This window comes from Bos grunniens, chromosome 10 (assembly GCF_055505025.1).
Source record: "Bos grunniens cultivar Pamir isolate PY7600 chromosome 10, Bosgru_T2T1.0, whole genome shotgun sequence".
NCBI lineage: Eukaryota > Metazoa > Chordata > Mammalia > Artiodactyla > Bovidae > Bos > Bos grunniens.
In genome coordinates, this window is record NC_141174.1 from 65645276 (window position 1) to 65666635 (window position 21360).

At 43.8% G+C, this 21360-nt stretch overlaps 2 protein-coding genes and 1 long non-coding RNA gene across 54 annotated transcripts in view; 1 reads left to right on the forward strand and 2 right to left on the reverse strand.

Moving 5' to 3' along the window:
• CAPN3 (calpain 3) overlaps positions 1 to 7586 on the reverse strand; it is a 56467-nt gene extending 48881 nt beyond the window's left edge. For 9 of the 11 annotated variants that reach the window (XR_015134908.1, XM_086321732.1, XM_086321731.1 and 6 more), the window contains exon 1: positions 7064 to 7586. Coding sequence is in view for 6 of the 11 variants with exons in the window: in XM_086321731.1 (XP_086177857.1) it covers positions 7064 to 7372 (309 nt within the window). In the remaining 5 variants the exon portion in view is untranslated. The remainder of the gene's footprint in view (positions 1 to 7063) is intronic. The other 2 variants (XM_086321736.1, XM_086321734.1) reach the window with 1 other exon arrangement.
• On the forward strand, positions 5369 to 20212 carry LOC147364700 (uncharacterized). 3 transcript variants are annotated; one of them, XR_015134914.1, is made up of 3 exons: positions 5369 to 5462; positions 10838 to 10942; positions 20084 to 20212. It is a non-coding gene; the product is annotated as an uncharacterized LOC147364700 (long non-coding RNA). The 3 variants fall into 3 exon arrangements; XR_015134915.1 differs by lacking the exon at positions 5369 to 5462 and adding an exon at positions 5637 to 5769; XR_015134916.1 differs by lacking the exon at positions 5369 to 5462 and adding an exon at positions 6117 to 6250.
• Positions 7064 to 21360, reverse strand: part of GANC (glucosidase alpha, neutral C) — a 74459-nt gene continuing 60162 nt past the window's right edge. For 11 of the 40 annotated variants that reach the window (XR_015134893.1, XR_015134884.1, XM_086321694.1 and 8 more), the window contains 3 exons: positions 19408 to 19511; positions 18707 to 18801; positions 14899 to 16198 (listed from right to left, as the gene is read on the reverse strand). Coding sequence is in view for 19 of the 40 variants with exons in the window: in XM_086321694.1 (XP_086177820.1) it covers positions 16181 to 16198; positions 18707 to 18801; positions 19408 to 19511 (217 nt within the window). In the remaining 21 variants the exon portion in view is untranslated. Of the gene's footprint in view, positions 9007 to 14898; positions 16199 to 16422; positions 18802 to 19407; positions 19512 to 21360 lie in introns of those variants that run through there. The other 29 variants (XR_015134879.1, XR_015134882.1, XR_015134874.1 and 26 more) reach the window with 9 other exon arrangements.

Consider the following 21360-nt stretch of genomic DNA (forward strand, 5'->3'; position numbering starts at 1 on the left):
CTTGCCCCCACTTGCTTCTTCATGCTTCTCTCCTTTCCCCATTCCTGTGCTTTCCACATTCTGATTTGCGGGTGTGCTGGCCCAATCCAGCCTGTGAAAATCTAAACACTAACTTCCATCCTTTACTGAGGAAAGTCACATACTTGCTCTAGCATTTCACAAGCTCATCAATAAAGGGATCTTTGAGGTTCAGGTCAAGGGGGGTCTGACCCTGGCAGATGAAGCCTCCTACCTTGTTGCTTCCCCCACCCCATTTTGTTTTCTGTTCTAGCTCTCCTTTCTCTTGTAAGTAAATCAGCATTTTTTTTTTCTTTTTCTCCCCCAGAAAACAACCATGTCCAGCTATCTTCCTGTGATTACAAGAATCTTCCTACATTTTCCTTGGGTGTTTTCCTCTTGAAGACAGAAGCTGAAGATTCCACCATGCTGAGGATTGACATATAAAAGCACATTTGGATAAACATGTATAAAATATCAAAGATAATTTTGTGGTAATAAGACCTAACCTGGAGAATGTAATGATTTATTTTAGTTTCGTTTTTGACTGTTCCATGCAGCATGTGGGATTTTAGTTCCCCAACCAGGGATTGAACCCTTGCCCCCCTGCATTGGAAGCGTGGATCCCTAACTAGTGGACCACAGTTCATAGCATTCTCCAGGCCAGAATACTGGAGTGGGTAGCCTTTCCCTTCTCCAGGGGATCTTCCCAGCCCAGGGATCAAACCCAGGTCTCCCGCATTGCCAGAGGATTCTTTACCAGCTGAACTACCAGGGAAGCCCACTAGACCACCAGGGAAGTCCTATTTTATTTTAAAATTTTGTCTGGTGTAACAACTTGGGACAGGGAGAAGTTAGTTCTGCCTGGATAGTGGGGACTTGGGAAGGGGCAGGGGACCAGGTCAGACAGACAGCAGCAAAGTCCAGCTTCAGGGGTTGGATTCAGGCAGATAGGAGCCCAGGAGAAAGAAATGGTTTGGGAAGAGGAGTATGAAGGGGATGGCAGAACTCTGAGTTTAGGAGAAAAGGGGTCTTATTTGTCTTATTTCTCCATTCTAAAGGCACTTTTTCCCCCCTCATATTTTAATATTCCTGAAATTGTTACACATCTTACATTAGAAACTTCCTTCAATTGCATTCAGCTGGGTGGTGATTGTGACCTTCCAGGGATACCCTCTGATAAGATCAAGAAAGTACCAGCATCAGAATCTTCTAGACTTGGTGAAAGACAGTTCATGATAAATTACAGCATGGAAAACTTATCTAAACTCTATCCTTAAAAAGAGTGTAATTCAAGAAATTTCCAGGTTTGGAACTATAAAGAGACAAAGTTGCCTGTTCAGAGTACAAAGGGACTTCTGTCTGTCTGGGAAAGAAGTTTCCTCAGGTCTAGGCAGAGGGAACTAGCTGACCCAAGGAAGCAGAAGAGCAAGGCTGACAGCCAGGTTAGAATAACAGGGCAAAGCACAACTAGATATGGGCTGTAATAATAATAACAGGTTAGAGGGAAGGCATACACTAGAGACAGGTGGGTGAAGCTGAGACCCAGCTCTGAACTGGCAAAGGGTCGGGCCCTGAATGGATGGCATGGGAACAGGACGTGAGAGGAAAAGGTAATTGGACAGCCTATGGCTAGAGGCCCAGCTACTGCCAGCAAATTATAGAACACTAGATCTGGAGATCAGGAAAAGGTGGTTAATTTCCCCAACTCCCAAGAGCCAGTGAAAACAAAGAAAGCTGAGCAGAAAGTGGCTCAGGGAAAATGCAGAGTCCCAGCTGTCAGCCCTAGGAGCTTAGAGGGCAGAGGAGGAAGGGAAAACAGATTTCCTAGGGGAAGAGCTGAAGGGATGAATTAGAGGTGGCTGTATATCAACAAGGGGTTCCCTGGTGGCTCAGACGGTAAAGAATCTGCCTGCCAAGCAGGAGACACAGATTTGATCCCTTGGTTGGGGAGATCCCCTGGAAAAGGAAATGGCAACCCACTCAATATTCTTGCCTGGGAAGTCCCATGGATAGAGGAGCCTGGTGGGCTTCAGTCCATGGGGTCTCAAAAAGTCAGACTTGAAGAGTAACTGAAGAGTAATAGCAGTATGTCAATGATGCAGTTTTGACCTCAGCTGTGAATGGGAGGCCCAAATACACTATAACCTCTCCTGGCAGAGCCAAGAGACACTGAGACTGAATCCATCAAGTGCAGTTTAACCTGAAGTCTGACTTAACCTGGCTCCCAAAGAGTTGACCCCTCCTTCTCTGGGATCCAGGTTAGGGTGGGGCTGGAATGAGACAGAATTTACTGAAAGGAAACTCTGTCTAGGGTCAGAGACAAGGGAGGCTCAGGAACATGTTGCCAGTCCCTGTTGCTGGAGGCCTTAGTGAGCTGAGCTGACTTGGAGGGTCTGCACCACACGGAACCCCTGTGCCCTAAGCCACAAGAGGATGTGAGTCAACTTGCCTATGGAGGGAAGGACAGAGGCACCAGGAAGGGCAGAGGCACCAGGAAGGGAGATGCTGCTTCCCAAGGGAGAATTCCCTCATAGGCCTCTGGGTCACTGTGGAGTGATTTGGGGATCCCACATTCCCAAGGGTAAGGAGGACACCAAATGCACAGGTCTTGCAGCTGGCCCCTCACGCCTCTCCCCTCCAAAAGCAAAAGGGATTTAAGTTGTCCCTGATTTTAACAGTGATTGCAGGAGAGTGTGGAGAAATAACGTGGAATGCACAAGGCAAAAGCAGATGGGGAAATGGGAACATTTGCTCGCCTCCTTAGTCCCGAGGTTGTTAGAGCCAGTCGCTGAGTGAGCAGCCATGTTCCCCAGGGCATTGTGATCCCCCATTATGTGGTCACCTTCACACTCCCACGATGCACTCACATTTCACAATCAAACGCACTTTTGTATTTGATGGGGGATGATTGGAATTGCCCAAAAGGATAAGCAGTTACCTGCCCACAGGAGATGGTTCACACATAAATCCTCACAGTAGTCAGACCACTTCATTTAGATCAGGGACAAAGTACTCAAATACATTACCGTGACTAGTATCTTGTTGCTCGAGACACAGATGAAGCTGGAAAGATGTTTCTGGTATTGCCTTTTTTAGAGGCTGCACATCTAGTCATATTGGGAGCATTTTAAGTCCATGGGCACTCCCCCACGTGCCAGGCACCTGTAAGTCTTTGGTATGGATTAATGCAATCTTCACAACAATGTTGTGAGATGGGTCCTTTTATTAGGATTATTCCTCATTTTCTGATGGGGAACTTGTGACAGGCAAAGAGAAGAGTACGTGGTCAAGATTACCCAAGTGTTATGTATCAGAATCTGACCTCAGGTCAGGACTGGGCTCTTAGCCACTCTGCCATTCTACCTCTAGCTCACAGGGGCTGCTGCTTCCAGGGCCCCAAACCCCTTAGACACTGCCCAATTCCTTTTGTGGCTTGTGGAGAACCCAGTAAATGACACCCCACTTCTGTGCCTGAGTTTTTAACCAATGGATAAATGAGACAAATGTGTAAGGCAGGTGGGAGTCAAGAATGCTACATATATTGTTCATAAGTCTGATCTTGGCTTCTAAAGCCCACAATTAGATAGATTTTGTTGCTAAGAGTTGAGTTTCTATAGCCAGAATGCCTGGGAACAATAATAGTACTCACCTCTCCGGGTTGTTGTGAAGATAAAATCAGTTAACATGTGGAAGCACTTAGAATAGTTATCGTTGTGTTGAGTTCTTAGGGTTAATTGTGATTATACTATTTGCCAGTATGTATGAGTCTCAGGGAGTCTGAGGACTCCCCTCAGGGACCTGCCTTTGGGAAACTTGCCACAAGGAACAGCAGGTAGCTTGTTCCCAGGAGGAAAAAGAAAGGAAAATGTTGGGCTTCACAGGTCGTGTTCTCTTTACGAACCCACCCTCCCCGCTTGCCCCACCCCAGGGGAGGAGAGAGGCCAGGAATGTTGTATGACCGCAGCCCCCACAGCGTGGAATGGAACACGGGTTTCACCCCACACCTGTCCCCAGTGATGCTGGGCAAGAGTCATCAGTCTCCCAGAAGCCCTTTCTAGAACCACTCTTCTCTGCCCGGGGGTTTGTCATCAAGAAAATTTGGCTTAACAATTGGGAAGTGGTGTAAGGTTTGGTTGCTTTCTGATCCTAGAAATAGATGCTGTAAGTAAAGCGTGAAGGAATCAGATTGTTTGGTTTGGAGACTCAATGTGTGATGCTCTCTATTAGAGGGGGAAAGGCAGTGAGGCTGTGCCTGGTGCGGGTGAGGAGAGATCGCAGGAGGGTGCGTGGCCTGTGTCTCTCTTCCTTTAGGTGGAAAAGGTTGATGTTCAGCCGTTTATGTTAACTAGAATCATAGTTTGTCATGAGGAATTCTCCCTTTATCATCATCATCACCACCTGATTGTAATAAGCAATACTTGATTGTGAATAAAAATTCAGATCGGTGTTGACTGACTCTGTGCTTTTGATAGTAAAAGCAAGAAGGGCCTCTCATAGGATATAGTCCTCTTTTCAGACTGTATGAGCCTGACAAAGGTCACTACATCTATGAGATGCACGGAAAACTATGTCTCCAAGAAGTGCTTTACATTTCAGAAAGTTCGAGTCAACACAGTAGTTCAGTCTCAATCTCGTTGCTGTGTGACTGTAGATAAGTCATATGCCCTTTCTGGACCTTAATCACATCACCTGTAGGTGAAGGGGCTGGATGGACCACATCTCCAAGATATTCCAAGGCTTACCATCTCTAATTCTGTATTCTAGCTTATACCAATGAACCCAAGAGGCAGCGTTCCCCAAAACTTAACCTCAGAGGAAATAGGGACATTTTAACAGAGAGTGGGCTTTGCTATCTGGACCTTTAGAAACAGTACAAAGTTCCAGACTTGGGGGGGTGGTGGTGGTGGGAGCACAATTTAGGACAAGGCTTCTCATGGCCTTCCTTTCACACTGACAATGACAGTTGGTTTCGGGACCCATCTAGGGCCTAGAGCATAACAGACCCATTTAAAGCATGTTTATTAATGTGTAGGTCTAAGTTTTAAGGCTAAAATCCACCAACAATTTCACTAAAAGCAGTATTTGTAAGTTTTTTTTGGGTTTTTGTCTCTGCAGTACCGTTAGAAAAGGCTTTTAGGAATGATTAGGTTGGAGCACAGGACTGTCCCCTCCTAGAGGTCAATGCTCTGTGATGTGGGCTTTCATTGACCACCAGCAGCTGAGTGCCTACTGTGGGCCCGGTGCTTTGCTGGGTGAGGGGCTCCGAAGAGGAATGAGAATGCTCCCCCTGTCAGCTGATGGGAAAGGCCGTGAGAAAGCTGGAAGGAAGTGATACCTGAGCGAGGTATAAGGTATATACCCTTTCACAGGTATATACCCTTTCACAGCAAGGGTAAGGAAGAACAAAGCAGATAAAAACAAGAAGGGCATGGCAGGCAGACAGCAGGAGCAAAGGCTGAGAGGTATGAGAAGACTTGGGACAACAGAGCAGCTATGTGTGTCAGGGTCCAGGGGAGAGGGTGAAGGAGAGATGGACAGGGAGGCCGGGCTGGCTGGAGGAGAGGCAATCCCCCAGGTAGGGAGTTTGATCTCAAGGCCTGTGGGCGGGGGTAGGGAGAGCGGTGTGGTTGAAGGTATTTCAGCAGGGATGTGATGTGTCCCTGTGCCCTGGCAGCAGGGCAGTGACTGGGTTGGGGAATGAAGTCCTTTCCAATTCTCTCTTCTAAACTGAGGGCCCTCAAGACAGTCATGGACCTGACCACAGAACCGGTAGGTGGGGAGTGGGGCCCTTGTGGAACACACAGCGTGAAGGCAGGGTTGCTGGCTATTTCATCTCAGGTTAAAATGAAACACATGGCTCATGAATAGCACCGGGCCCCAGTGCTTCTTTTTAGTTTGCCAGTGGCCATGTGGTTCCGAAATACAGAGCCCTGGAAAGAGGAGAGTGGCAGCGAAGATTACTTTTTCAAGCACAAAATGTTAGGATTAGAAGGAGAAGCCCCAGCCATCATTTGTCCTCACCTTCTGTATGAGGAAATAAAGACACACTACAGCGAGGTTTATCCAGTTTAACCTGATGAAGCTAAAAAACAGCACTCAGATAACATGAGTTCCTCAGGAGGGGCTCTCTCTCTCTCTGGCCTAGGTTAACTCTCCTTGCCTTCTGATCCCATGGCACCCTGAACGTTGTCTCCTGAAATTCATCTGTCTTGTTCAAAGCATGTCTTGCCCTCAGGACTCTTGGCTGCAGGTGGGCAGGAATTTTTGTTTTTCTTATTTACACTGACTCCTCAGTTGCTTGCCTGGCTTCTGGCTCTAGAAGACATTCAAAAATATTTATTGAATTAAAGAAAGGGTCATGCCAGAGGTGTGATCAGAGAAGGAAGCCTGGGAAATGTGACTTGCCTTCTGGTAGATCACTATACATGGAAGCCAGAGGCTGGAACAGCCGTTAAGAAAAGGTTTTCATCCAGGCTGTCATGCGTGTCCTGAATAGGCTTTGCTGTGGTGTGTCTTTATTTCCTCATTCAGGAGGTGAGGACAAATGATGGCTAGGTCTTCTTCTAATCCTAACATTTTGTGCTCGAAAAAGTAGTCTTCGCTGCCACTTTCCTCTTTTCAGGACTGTATTTCAGAAAAACATGGCCACTGGCAAACTAAAATGAACATCACAATTTTCACCCTCCCATGAGAGAGTGAAAAAAATCTTAATAAGATGCAGCCACTCAACAGAGAGTAGATCTGGACTCCTCTCCAGGTCAGAATTTTGGAAGTTGTTTGGATATTCTAGTTTGGAATTTGTTCTGGGAAAGGAATATTTCCTTTTTATAGGGTGAATTAAATTGAGTTCCAATTGCTTTTGTAAAAAAACAAAGATTTTTTTCAGAAAGAGAGCAAGGAGTGAGAATGAGCCCTCCTCCCCTGAGGACAGAGCCCCATGGAGCTGCTCCAGGATCCTCCACCCAGTGCCCTGTGCCTCCATGAGCTGTGCTGTGGGGAGGTGCTGAGTAGGAGGTTTTCTCTGAGGGAAAAAAACCCAAGCAGCAAGCAGTCAGCTACTCACCGGAGGTCTCTTCCAGACGAACTGGATGGGGAACTTCTGGCTGTAAAACAGGGAGGTCTCGTCCGGTGGGAACTCAGGATCCACAAAAAGAACCTTCTTTTCCAGACATTTCTTGTGAAGCTGCTCGAATGTCTTCTCTTTCACCCCAATAATGGGAAAATTGCGGCTGATGATGGCTGAGTAGATGCCACTTGGGTTTCCACCCCCTGCCTCGGTGCCCTTGTCCTGGGCTGCTTGGGCGATGGGCCCTGGGGACCTGGGCTCAGCCCCTGTCCGTGGGGCCACAGAGGCGCTAATGACGGTCGGCATGGCAGGCAAATTTGGAAAGAAAAGGTTTTTAAAGACAGCAAGATTCAGCTACCTTTAAGGAAAGGAAGCAACTGCAAAGGGGAAGTTCCAGTGATTCTGTCATCAGAAAGAAAAATGTCCACATCCAATTCGAAGTTTAAAACCCATCAGAAGGTCGTCCAGCTTAAAAACTGAGCTGTGGTCCGGAAGCCATCAGTTTTCCTGAGGAAGGAGCACTAAAGGATTTCTGCAGCAGTTTTTACCTGGGGGGCTCCAACCAGCAGCATACATACCAGAGGGAGAGAAAGAGAGTGAGGGTTATGTTTCAGTGGCCCAAAGAAGCTTGAGCCAGGAAGACCAAAAATAGACATGAAGAAAGATCATGAGTATGAGAGCAATAGAGAGGGTAGTGGTGCAGCTAGCCTGCGTGATAGAGAGAGAAGGACCTGGTCAGGGATGTCCCTGTGTTGCCATGAAGTGCTGATGTTATCAGGAAATGAAAGGGGAATATTTGAGTACATTGAAACTGAAAATTAGCAAAGAATGGCAGATGCAGTATTGAATCAGCGGACTACCAAACTATTGGCCACCAGATTAATGGAGAACAAGATTGAGAAAAGCTAGCGAGTGTGGATGTGAAATACTGAATTCTAGGAGAATATTCTAAGCATTTTTAAGAACACGGTTTTTACTTTTGAAAATTCTAGGATATCAGAACATTATTCGACTTGATTTGGTATCTCTTCTAGAATGTTCTGATGTCAGTGTTCAGTGAAACCGTTTGGGTGGAAAAGGCCACTCAGCAGAGTTCTCAGCTGAGAAAATCCCTGTCTCTTCTTGACCTAGGCATCACTTGTCTCTCCCCACCTCTCCAAATCAACACTGGAACCAGATCCTTTACAAAAAGTGCACCTGAGCACAGCATATTCAGGCATGCCACATTAGGCATCTGAGTCAGAAGTCGGAATTGGATACTGAGCCAGGCTGGCTGTCAAGTCCTGGCATGTGATACCTAAAGAGGTGGCTTCAGGCACAAGTGGCTCTGGGGAAGGGAACTGCCTGCCTGGCCTCCACCTTGTCTTCTGCTCATGGTAGCTGCTACCCAGGTTGTAAGGAGATGGCCACATTCCAAGTGTGGCTGAGTGGAATCTAGTCCCAGACTGCAGTCCCACCTGTCCCCATGTGACCACCTCATCAGCCCAAGGCTAGAGGCTATGAGAGAAGTGGGGAAGTGATAGCTGGAATAGGGAGAATTACCAGGCTCATGATCACCAGGGTTGCAGTTTTGAGGAGCCCTAGGTCTGGAGTTACAGCTTGTAGGAACCATAAGCTCATTCTCCCATCCCTCCAAGGAAAAGCCCAAGGGTCTTTACTGCTACTCTTGAAGAGTAGAGCAGAGGAGGGAGCATGTGAAGCTGATGTCTGGGTTCACAGTCTAGGCTTTCTGCTCTCTTGCTGTGCCTGTGCAGCTGTAGGTGGAGTGTGTGTGTTAGTCGCTCAGTCATGTCCGTCTCTGTGACCCTATGGACTGTAGCACGCCAGCCTCCTCTGTCTGTGGGATTTTCCAGGGAAGAATACTGGGGTTGGTTGTCATTCCCTTCTCCATGATTAAGTAGGTTACTTCTTCCTTTCATCTGATGTCTCAGTCTTCTTGCCTATAAAATGGGTATAATGGTAGTCATTCTGTTATTGACTTGTTGTAAAAATTAAGCAAATTGTGTAAAACATTTAAAATAGTGCCAGGATTGTCTTAAGCACATAATAAATGTTGTTATTGTGTCAACTTAAAAAAAATGCACAATGTGAGAGTTGCAAGTTAAGTTTTTATTTGGGCAAAATGAGGCCTAAAGCTGGAGAGACATCACCTCAGATAGCTCTGAGACACTGCTCCAAAGAGGCAGGGAGGGTCAGTATATATGTGATTTTGGAAGGGAGAATACATGCAATCAAGCGCATATTTTTCTAGAAGGTTTATGCTAGTCTCATAAAGCTTTTGCTAGTCATGAGGAACAGTCGTTACCATGAAGGGTTTTAGTGCTTTTCTAGATATGAAGAGATATGAGAATTGGGCTCATAAAATTGGCTCCTGAACATATCTAGCTATCTGAAGACCTGTTCTGCTAGTTTCCCTCCTCCCCCAATGGAGCACAGTGCTTTATTTCTGCTCTCCACCCTGAACTCCTTTCATGGCGTGTTGAACGTCAGCAGCTGCAATAGCGCATGGTTTAAACCTTGTAGATGGCAAGTGTCCGTGGCAAGTGCCAGTTTGTAGTTGACAATTGTTAGAGATGAACCAAAGTTAATACTATTTTGGGGTTAAACCAGGTTGAATGACATTGGTACAAATCAGCTTTCACTTTATGAGCATCTACTGAACATCTTCCATGTGCACAGTGAGTGTGTCTGCCCAGGACTGTGTGGTCACAGTCTCCAATCAGAGGTGTGGTGTGCCTACCTGCCTGCACTAAAAGAGCCTCCAAAAAGACTGACTTCACCCTCAGATGAAGGTGAAGTCTCAGATGAAGACTTCACCTAAGCCTATAGAAGGCTCTTAATAAACACATGTTGCATATCTGTTGAATGAAACTTCTCTGTGTGAGAAGAAATTTCTTCTGCTTCTTATTGCTTTGCCAATGCAATTAAAGTATCTTGGCTGATTTGCCCCTGGGGGAGGAGCATCTCCAGGCCACACACAGTTGATCTTTCTTTCCTCAACTGTCTAAGCCAGCTCCATCTGTGGGTAATGAAGACAGGTGTGTGATGGAGATCAGCCTCTTGTCATAGCAGGATGGGAATATCAAACGCACAGAGTGCAAGGTGGAATTCAGTTTGCTTTACCAATGGTTGTGGATAAAACCCCTATCAGATCAGCAGGTCCAGACTCAAGGTTTATTCATCTACACAGCTGTAGAAACTCAGGCTCTCAGTAAGAAATCCAATCTGAGCCCACAAACAAAAGCAGACAATGAGCATGTAAACAGCTGCAAATTTCAATTCCTAGAAGCCTCTTCAAGAATGAAGGAAAAAAAAAGAATGAAGGACTAGTTTTTATAACACATTTCAGCCTAAGTTATGCAGTATCTGTGGCTGGAATGACTCCTGTTACACCAACAAGGCAGTTAATGATTGTGTATCCCTGTCTCCCACCAACATTTAACTCAACACTGTCAGAATTAATGAATTCGTTTATAATTAGAACACTTACCACTCATTACATGCCTACTGTGAGCTAGCTACTTCATATAGTTTTTAAAACTTTTAAATTAATTTTAGACATACAAAAGGATTGCAAAGACAGCACAGAGTTCCCAAATGCCCTTCAATAGCCTCCCTTAATGTTTATACCTTATATAACCACAGTACAATGATCAAAACTCAGAAATGAATGTTGGTAAGGTACTATTAATTGAACTACAAGATATGTTTAGATTTTTTTCAGTGTTCCCACTATGCAGTTTTTTTTTTTTTTTTCCCCTTCTTTTGCAGAATCTGATCTGCATTGCATTTAATTGTTGCGTCTCCTTGGTGTCCTCCAATCCCCGACAGTTCCAATCTCTCCTGAACTTGGCACTTTTGAAGTGTACTTGTCAGGTATGTTGCAGAACGTCCCTGACTTGAATTTGTCTGATTTTCATGTGATTAGACTGAGGTTATGGTTTGGGGGGAAGAATATCACAGAGGTTATATGCCCTTCTCATCAGCAGCAGCATCAAATCAGACGTGGGAGTACTTAATATTGATGCATTTTATTACTGGTGATATCAACCTTGATTACTTGGCAAAGGTGGTATCTACCAGGTTTCTCCAAAGTTACTATTTTTTTCCTTTCATACACATGGAATACTTTGAGTCTGTACACAACCTTGCAGGTTTGATAAATCCCATTTTAGAGGTGAGAAAACTTGTGCTATCTACTGTATTTTTAGTTAAGTCATGGGAAAGTCACAGAATTTTAGAGATTATTTCTTTTCTTGAAAAAAGAGGAAACCCAGGCCTAGAGAGATTAAATGACATGGCCAAGATCACCCTGCCAGTTCGCTACAGAACCAAGCTAGATCCTGGGTCTCCTGATAATCAGTGAAAGAGTAAATGCAAAACTAAGACTCCAATAACTGCATTAGGCATAAGATCGCTGGATTCCTGTATATAAATAGGGCTTCCCTTCTCCTACCTCTGATGGGAGTGGAATCTAACACCATCAGCCGTGCTGAAAACAACTGTTGAGAAGCAGCTGTCTGACTCTGGCTTGGCCTTGCTCCGACACTGCAGTCTTTAGCAAGTCTGGTCATAAGACAGGCAGATCTGATATCAAATGCCAATGTGTCCTTTATTTCTGCTAGAATGCCAGTTATACGGCCTCCATTGTCTATGGTTAAGACTGTAATGTTTCCAGGAGAGTTGCTGATGGCTTTCTATCCCCTAGGCTGAGAAGTTATTTTAGTCTAGAGTGCCACCTCCCTCCCACCCCTGGAATTATGCTGGGCATTCAGAGGATGTGATAGATGGAAATCTTAAAAGCAGAGTGGAAAGTTTGATATTGCCATAGCAGTTTCATTACTGAGAAGGCTTTTAGGTAAGATGGTCAATTATGAGCTAAAAGCCATTAAACTTCAAATATTTAAGTGTTTTGACTGTGTTTCTGCTATCATTATGATACACTGATACTAAAAGGGATGTGAAAAAGTGAAGGAATTCTGCACACAGACCAAACTCCAGAATTCCCTATGGCTATTCCCTATATATCTGATAGGCCAATCTCAGTTAACCAGGATGTAAGGTTCCTTGGTCAGCCCTTGCAGTCAGACAAGACCTCTGTGGGGAGACACATATAAAAGCTCAGAGAGTGCTGCCACAGCATTGGCAGGGGGGCAGGGTGGGGGCAGTCAGGGTCTCCTGGCCTGGTGCTCTGAGTGTGGTATTTGTGTTCCCTGAAGTAGAGGACTTGGCCTGGCTGGCATTCCTCAAGTGAGGAACAGCTCATCTGATGATCTGAAGAGGTCTGCTGCATCAGAAATAAACGTATTTTCTTGTACTAGAGTTCATTCTTTTTAATTTTTTAAATTGAAGTAAATAGTTGATTACAGTGTTGTGTTAGTTTCAGGTATACACAAAGTGATTCAGACATGTATGTGTGTGTGTGTGTGTGTGTGTATTCTTTTTCAGATTCTTTCCTGTTACAGGTTTTTAACAAGATATGTAATATGGTTCTCTGTGCTATACAGTAGGTGCTTGTTGTTTATTATATATATAGTAATGGGCATCTGTTAATTTCAAACTCCTAATTTACCCCTCACCCCCCTTTTCCCTTTGGTAACCATAAGTTTGTTTTCTAAGTCTACGGGCCTACTTCTGTTTTGTAAATAAACTAACTTCTTTCATTTTTTAAAATTCCACATATAAATGATATCATATGATATTTGTCTTTCTTGAGTTACTTGCCTTAGAGTTTGATAATCTCCAGGTCTGTCCATGTTGTTGCAAATGGCATTATTTACTTCTTTTTTATGGCTGAGTAATATTCCATTGTATAAATGTACTATATCTTCTTTATCCATTCCTCTGTTGATGGACATTTAGGTTACTTCCATGTCTTGGCTATTGTAAACAGTGCTGCTATGAGCATTGGGGTGCACGTATGTTTTCTAATTATGTTTTCATCCTTTATGGATACATGGATACATGCTCAGAAGCTGGATTACCATATCCATTTTTAATTTGCATACTTTAACCCAACAATTCCACTTCAGATAAATCAGATAAATTGCTTAGAGCTACTAATTGCAATGTGGTTTATACTGTTGAAAACCAGAAAAATGGATACGGTAATTCCATTTTTAGTGTTTTAAAGAACTTCCATACTGTTCTCCATAGTGGTCTGGAGTTCATTCTTCTTTTTTTTATTTTTGGCTGTGCTGGGTCTTCACTGCCGTGCACAGGCTTTCTCCAGTTGCAGTGAGCAGGGGTTACTCTCTAGCTGCAGTGCGAGGGCTTCTCGTTGTGGTGGCTTCTCTCGTTGAGGAGCACAGCTCTAGGCTCAGTGGTTGTGGTGCGTGGGCTTAGTTGCCCTGTGGCATGTGGAATCTTCCCAGACCAAGGATAGAACCTGTGTGCCCCACATTGGCTGGCAGGTTCTTCACCACTGAACCACCAGGGAAATCCCTGGAGTTCATTCTTAACCCCATTTTTCATCCTATTTTACATGCCACACCTTATAACCCTTTACAATAATAGAAACCAAACTTTTTACAGCTACTGGATACTATGGAGATATGGCTCAGCACCTTTGTTTTTAAAACTTTGCTTTGAAATAGTTTAAAACTTACAGGCATGTTGAAAATATAGTATAAGAAGTTCCTGTACATGGTTCATCCAGATTCTTCGTTGTAACATTTTTAACACATTTTGCTGATTTTCTCTCTGTTTTTCTCATACATACATAAATTATATTCTGAGCCATTTTAGAGTAAGTTAGAGCTATGAGGGCCCATTACCCTTTAATATTCAATACTTCCATGTGTTTTCTAAAACAAGGAAATTCTTCTATATAATCATGGTGCAATTCTCAAAATTAGGAAAATTACCATGTAATCAAAATATCCCATTCAAATTTTTCCAACTGTCCTAGTAATTTCCTTTTTAGTTCCAGGAGAGAACACATTTAGTGTCATGTCTCTCTATTTCCTCCTTCAATCTGAAACAGTTCTGAGAGAGCTGTTTTTTATGTCCTTCTCACTCTGCACAGTATAGGATGGTACCTCAAATTTTGGTTTATTATTTACTTAAATGAAGTCACTCAGTAGACATTTTATCCAGAACATACTTCTATGTTGATATATATAGGTTGTTATTTTAATGGTTGCATAACACTCCACTGTATGAAAGGGTTATATTTAACCAATCTCCTGTTAAAGGACATTCAGTTTATTTCTGGTTTTCAACAGTATAAAACACATTGCAATTAGTAGCTCTGAGCAATTTATCTGAAGTGGAATTGTTGGGTTAAAGTATGCAAATTAAAAATTTTGATGCTATTGCCAGATTGCCATCCTGAAAGATTATACTTATTCTAATTCTTCTAATGATGCATGAGAATGCCTAGCTCCTATGCCAATGTCAGTTTCATCTTAATCTTGGCCAGTCAGGCAGCCCTTATTGAATTTATTTAAATATTAATAGGGCTGAACATCAGTCAGTTCAGTTCAGTTGCTCAGTCGTGTCCGACTCTTCTCGACCCCATGAATCACAGCACGTCAGGCCTCCCTGTCCATCACCAACTCCTGGAGTTCACTCAGACTCAAGTCCATCGAGTCAGTGATGCCATCCAGCCATCTCATCCTCTGTCGTCCCCTTCTCCTCCTGCCCCCGATCCCTCCCAGCATCAGAGTTTTTTCCAATGAGTCAATATTTCATACTTATTTTGCCTGTTTCAATTTCTTCTGTGAATTACCTTTGCCCATATTGCTTTTGAGCAGTTCCTGTTTTTAAACTGATTTGTCAGCTCATTTCAGGGCATTTAAGTCTTAAAGGAAAGACATATTACACACTCATTTTAGAGTTTTGTTTGAATCACTCCTGAAATGATTCTACTTTATTACATTAAATCCAGTTTCCTGAGAAAGCATATCCAGAATCAGCCACAACAAAGTAACTGAACACTGTAGATCAACCTGGCCCCAAGTTGGTCAAAGCTCTCTGGACCTTAGCATCAGAAAAAGGAGATGGGGAAAGCGTGACAAGCGATTAAGAGCAGAGAACATTCGAGAACACCCAGGCTGTATTTTTCTCCATTCAATGTGTCTAGTTAAACCTTTCAGTATTTCCTCACTAACTTACTCTACAGTTCTTGTTACATTCCTTGTTTCCAAAATATTTTAAATGAATAGACATGCAATATATATTGATCTGAAGATAGGTCTTGATTATTCAGCTTTCAGTTCAGTTCAGTCGCTCAGTCATGTCCAACTCTTTGCGACCCCATGAATTGCAGCATGCCAGGCCTCCCTGTCCATCACCAACTCCCGGAGTTCACCCAAACTCATGTCCATCGAGTCAGTGCTGCCATCCAGCCATCTCATCCTCTGTCGTCCCTTTCTCCTCCTGCCCCCAATCCCTCCCAGCATCAGAGTCTTTTCCAATGAGTCAACTCTTTGCATGAGGTGGCCAAAGTATTGGAGTTTCAGCTTTAGCATCAGTCTTTCCAATGAATACCCAGGACTGATCTCCTTTAGAATGGACTGGTTGGATCTCCTTGCAGTCCAAGGGACTCTCAAGAGTCTTCTCCAACACCACACTTCAAAAGCATCAATTCTTCGGTGCTCAGCTTTTTCTTCATAGTCCAATTCTCACATCCATACATGACCACTGGAAAAACCATAGCCTTGACAAGCGGACCTTTGTTGGCAAAGTAACGTCTCTGCTTTTGAATATGCTATCTAGGTTGGTCATAACTTTCCTTCCAAGGAGTAAGTATCTTTTAATTTCACGGCTGCAGTCACCATCTGCAGTGATTTTGGAGCCCAAAAAAATAAAGTCTGACACTGTTTCCACTGTTTCCCTATCTATTTCCCATTAAATGCTATTAAAAACCATCATTTATATTAGATAAGAACATTCAGCTTTCAGGTTCATTTCAGTTCAGTCGCTCAGTCGTGTCTAACTCTTTATGACCCCATGGACTGCAGCACACCAGGCTTCCTTGTCCATCACCAACTCCTGGAACTTGCTCAAATTCATGTCCATAGAGTCAGTGATGCCATCCAACCATCTCATCCTCTGTTGTCTCCTTCTCCTTCTGTCTTCAATTTTGTCCAGAATCAGGGTCTTTTCCAATTAGGTTGGCAGGGAAATCTGAAATTGGGAAATAAAACTTCAGCCGATGGAGATTTCTTCCTTTCTCCTTAATTGTAAAACTTGTAGAAATAGGAACAAAGAATCTGCATATGTCTATGTTACTTACATATAGTGCAAAGTTCAACTGATACAATGAAATGTGTCTACCAGGAAATGCACAACATTTACTATATCTGGAGGGAAGAGTCCTATGTCATAAAAGTCAAGCAGAAACAAGTATATTCAATTCTCAATTTTTAATCAATCCATCAGTCAGCCAATCATTACTAAAAGTCAAGTATAAGGGTGCTCTGGCAGATATAAGAGAAATATAACATGATCTTGGAGAACATGCCATCTAATAGGGAAACAAGACAGACGAACCTGAAACACTGAGGGGCCATCCAAGAGAATGTTCATCCGACTGCATGTTATGTAGAAGTGGGGCTGCCTGTCAGAGGAGGGCAAAATCACTGCTTGTGGTAAAGGGGAGTTGTGGGTGTTAGGGAGTTAGAAAGGCTCTATGGGGAAGTGGGATTTGAGTTGTGCCTGGACAGATGGTAGGATCTGCATACATAGAGGGCAGGCAGTAGATATTGGGTCCAGGGAACAGAAGGCACTGGGGTGGCAGTTGGCAAGTTACTAAGTGGAGGATGCCTGATAAGCAAGTGTGTATGTTGAGGAGGGCTAGGATACGAGGCTGCCCCAGCAGATGCTGTAGCCGCAGGGAGTCCCTGGGGACCTCCCAAGGGGCTGCTGTGGTGTAGTGCTCCAGCCCATGCCGAGCTGCGCTGGGATCTGAGTCAAATGCAAAATGTGGTATATTGATCCTATCCTTATTTAAAATTGTGATATTTGTTTATCATGGATTTTTTTCTTTTAGTGTTGATTTTTAAAATACTGCATTAAAGTATTATTTATTTTGATTACTGTGAATTTGGGCATCCCCGTATATTTTCTGTCCCAGGCAAGTGTCTCACTTACCTCACCCTCAGTCTAGTCCCATGTTCTTATTCTGAAGTTTGATGGTGGGTATTTATGTTATTAATTTAAATTACAGTTTACTCATGTTACAAATAATCTTTGGGTAGTAGACAGTATTTAATAAAACCGATATTAAGAGATTAGAATTTTAAGAAGATTAATTTGGAACTTTGGAGACCCAAAAAACATGACAAGTAAAAGACTCCCTTTGTGTTTTTGATTCAGTCTCTTACTTCAGTTCACTCAGTCATGACCGACTCTTTGCGACCCCATAGACTACAGCATGCCAGGCTTCCCTGTCCATCGCCAACTCCTAGAGCTTGCTCAAACTCATGTCCATCAAGTCGGTGATGCCATCCAACCATCTCATCCTCTGATGTCCCCTTCTCCTGCCTTCAATCTTTCCGAGCATCAGAGTCTTTTTCAGTGAATCAGTTCTTCGCATTAGGCGGCCAAAGTATTGGAGCTTCAGCATCAGTCCTTCCAATGGATATTCAGGACTGATTTCCTTTAGGATTGACTGGTTTGATCTTCTTGCAGTCCAAGGGACTCTCAAGAGCCTTCTTCAACAGCGTAGTTCAGAAGCATCAATTCTTCAGCGCTCAGCTTTCTTTGTGGTCCAACTCTCCCCACTTGTGATCCAAGTCATCCATACATGACTATTGGAAAAACCATAGCTTTGACTAGACAGACCTTTGTTGGCAAAGTAATGTCTCTGCTTTTTAATATGCTGTCTAGGTTGGTCATAACTTTTCTTTCAAGAAACAAGCATCTTTTAATTGCATGGCTGCAGTCACCATCTGCAGTGATTTTGGAGCCCAAGAAAATAAAGTCTATGACTGTTTCCATTGTTTTCCCATCTATTTGCCATGAAATGATGGGACCAGATGCCATGATCTTAGTTTTCTGAATATTGAGTTTTAAGCCAGCTTTTCAGTCTGTAAGGTAGAGTAACTCCCTGTTGCTGCAGTACATACAGTGCAAGTAGAAAAGGGCTGCCTTGCCCATGTCTAAGTGGGTAAAAGAGATCTGTGGGGGGAGGTGGTTACCAGAGGCCACTGTCCACTTCGAGAGAGACCCTGAGCAGCTCAGCTGCTGGAGCTGGAGTGGCTTGGCCACATGGACTGAGACGAGCTTTCACAAATGGGCCACAAGGCGGGCTTGGCCCACCTGTCACTTAAAACAAACTCACCCAGCTGTGCTCAAAGAGAAGCTCCCCACTGGGCCACAGCACATACCCCAGGCCATGGCCCAGGGAGCAACGCGAGGTCTGTGAATGCTATAAATGTCTCTGGGCCACTTGCATGTCGAAGTGGTGTGTGACACCAAGAGTATGATTCCCAGCACGTCTAAGAATGTAACATCTGAAAAATCTGAAATCTACTGTTCACTAATAAACTGTGACTAATGAAAGCTGACTTTAAGCCAGAGAAGTCAATTAGCACGTGGCACAAATCGCATAAAAGGCCCCAGGGAAGGCGGAGAGGCGCCGCTGCTCCTGGCTCTGCCACTAGGTGCACTGCTCCGTCACTGGACGCGCACCTTCCAGTCCGCACCAATGTTCAGCGAGAGCGTCTCCAGCTTTAGGGTGGATGTTGTGGCATGGTACGTAAAAGCCACAGGCTGAGCGCTGCCATCTAGAGATCCAAACAGTAAAAGGGAAAGTCTGTTGACTATCCAGGAAAGAAATGTCTTTTCTTTGAATTTAAAAAGTTTCTGTCTCTGTCATAAAATCTTATATTCCATATAGGAGAATCCAAATTAATACCACTTATACTCCTGGACTTCCATGAATTTTTAAAACATGAAGCACTCCAGTGTTTTGAGTAAAAGACTGAATGAAAAGAAACTGTAAGGAGCAAAGTGATTTGTCCAGCAAATTCAGTAGGTTGAAAAAAGATATATCCTGTCCCAGGTCCTTTAAGAAACTCAATAAATATCAGTAGGATTCCCTACGACTTTAGATACCTACAGTTTAAACCAAATATTCAGAAAAGCTACAATATTATTTCAAGCCTCACATGATTTCCCTCAGGAAAATATTAACAGCTTACAATGAGCAGAAAGACAGTTGATGAAGAAAGAAGCAGGATGGCTTCGTTCCCTCTAGATACTAATATATTTGACTCTTGCCAGAAAGAGCAGAGTCCACTTGGCTAAGCACATTACATCATTTTTAGACTAACCATCTCTTCATGTCAAATACTTCTATGCTTATAGAACCAAGTGGCCTGTTTCCTTACCAGCTGAGTGGACAGTCACAGAAGATGGCTGCTTCTTGAGGCCTAGGACCAAGATCTGCTCCACCACACACTTGCTGGGATAATGACCCCTCTCGTCAGCACAACTGGAACAGATACAACAAATGACATTAGGAAAAGGAGAGGAACAGGGGTTTGGACTGGCTACCAGATCACCATCCCCTCCCATCCTTCATGCCTATGGAGGCATGAAACATATAGCTGTCACATTTACTAGGATGAAGAGATGGAAAAAGACGACTCTATATGCAAAGACAAGCCAACCAATGCACACGTGCTCAGTCATGTCTGACTCTCTGCAACTCCATGAACCGTAGACCACCAGGCTCCTCTGTCCATGGAATTTTCCAGGCAAGAATAGTGAAACAGGTTGCCATTTCCTACTCCAGGAGATCTTCCTGACCCAGGGATCAAACCCACATCTCCTGTGTCATGGCAGGAGGATTGTTTACCACTGAGTCATCTGGGAAGCCCAAGCTAACCAGCAGTCTTCCTTTAACAAACCATTTGGAGGGACATCACTTAAGGACACTGAAGTCCCAAATGTGACTTGGATGCTGCAATCAAATTGCAAGAAATCAGATCCTTAATGAATGTTTGAACAGATAAATAAATGGGATTAATAGGAATTTATACTGAATTCTTTTTCATTTTTCAGAGAAGGAAGGAAAGGAAGATGAAGACAATAAGGAAGGGATGTTCATAAGAGTGATTGAAAAGTACTCCCGGGGGCTCCAGAGCAAAGTGCCAACATGAGTGGCTCCTGAATTTCTCTTTTCCAACAGATGCACTGAAAATAAAGCTACACATGGAACCATTCTCTATGAGAGAAACCAGAAAACTAGCTGAGTGACTCCTGCACATTGGGTGACTGAGAAAATACCCACATCAAAACAAGCAGGAAAGGCTGAAACACACTTCCCATATAACCCCCACCCCTGGCATGTTTGCGTGCTAAGTCACTTCAGTTGTATCTGACTCTTTGTGACCCTATGGACTGTAGGCTCCAGGCTCCTCTGTCCATGGGGGTTCTCCAGGCAAGAAAACTGGAGTGAGTTGCCATGCCCTCCTCCAGGGAATCTTTTCAACCCAGGGAATGAACCTGCATCTCCTGTGACTCCAGCACTACAGGTGGATTCTTTACCGCTGAGCTACCAGGGAAGCCCACCCCTGGCATAGTCCCGTACAATTGGGAAGGAATTTGCAACTCCTAGCTTCTCCAGGAAAAGTAAAAGGTTTGGATCACACTTCCAGTGTCCATCCTTTCAAGGCTCCCACCTGGAGAGATAGGCCCTCAAATCACCTCGCTCTGAGAGCCAATGAAGTTAATTACAGCAAATAAAGAAGCAGTTGTCAATAGGCAGTGTGGCTATCCCCCCAGGGATCAGTGCAGAGGGAGCAGGCAAAAATATCCATCTCCCAGGTCCTTCCTGGAAAGGATCTAACTGCATACTTTCCCAGCTACTGCGTGAAGGTTCTAATCAGCCTGTATATAGGTGATGACTAAAATATGCCCCTTGGGATACGGATGGGTCTCACCATATCCTTAACTACTGGCAGTCACTAAAACAAACATGGCAGTGTGGATAATCACAAAGGTCTGGAAGCTATAAGGAGCTCAGGACAGGCTGATCAATGAGGATCATCTCCTACATGAGGCCAGTCTGTAAAGACTGGAAGACATGGCTGTCTTATCTAATGTGAGAAACACCACCAGGAGTCAAGGCAGATGAAACAGGAGAATATGTTCCTAACAAAAGAACATGATTAATCTATAGAAACTGACCTTATTGAAATAGAGATAAATTGTTTACCTGATAGATAGTTCAAACCAATGGTCATAAGGATGCTCACCAAGTTCAAAGAGCAGTACATGAACAAAATGAGAATTTCAATACATATGGAAAATATTAAAAAGTACCTAACAAAACACAG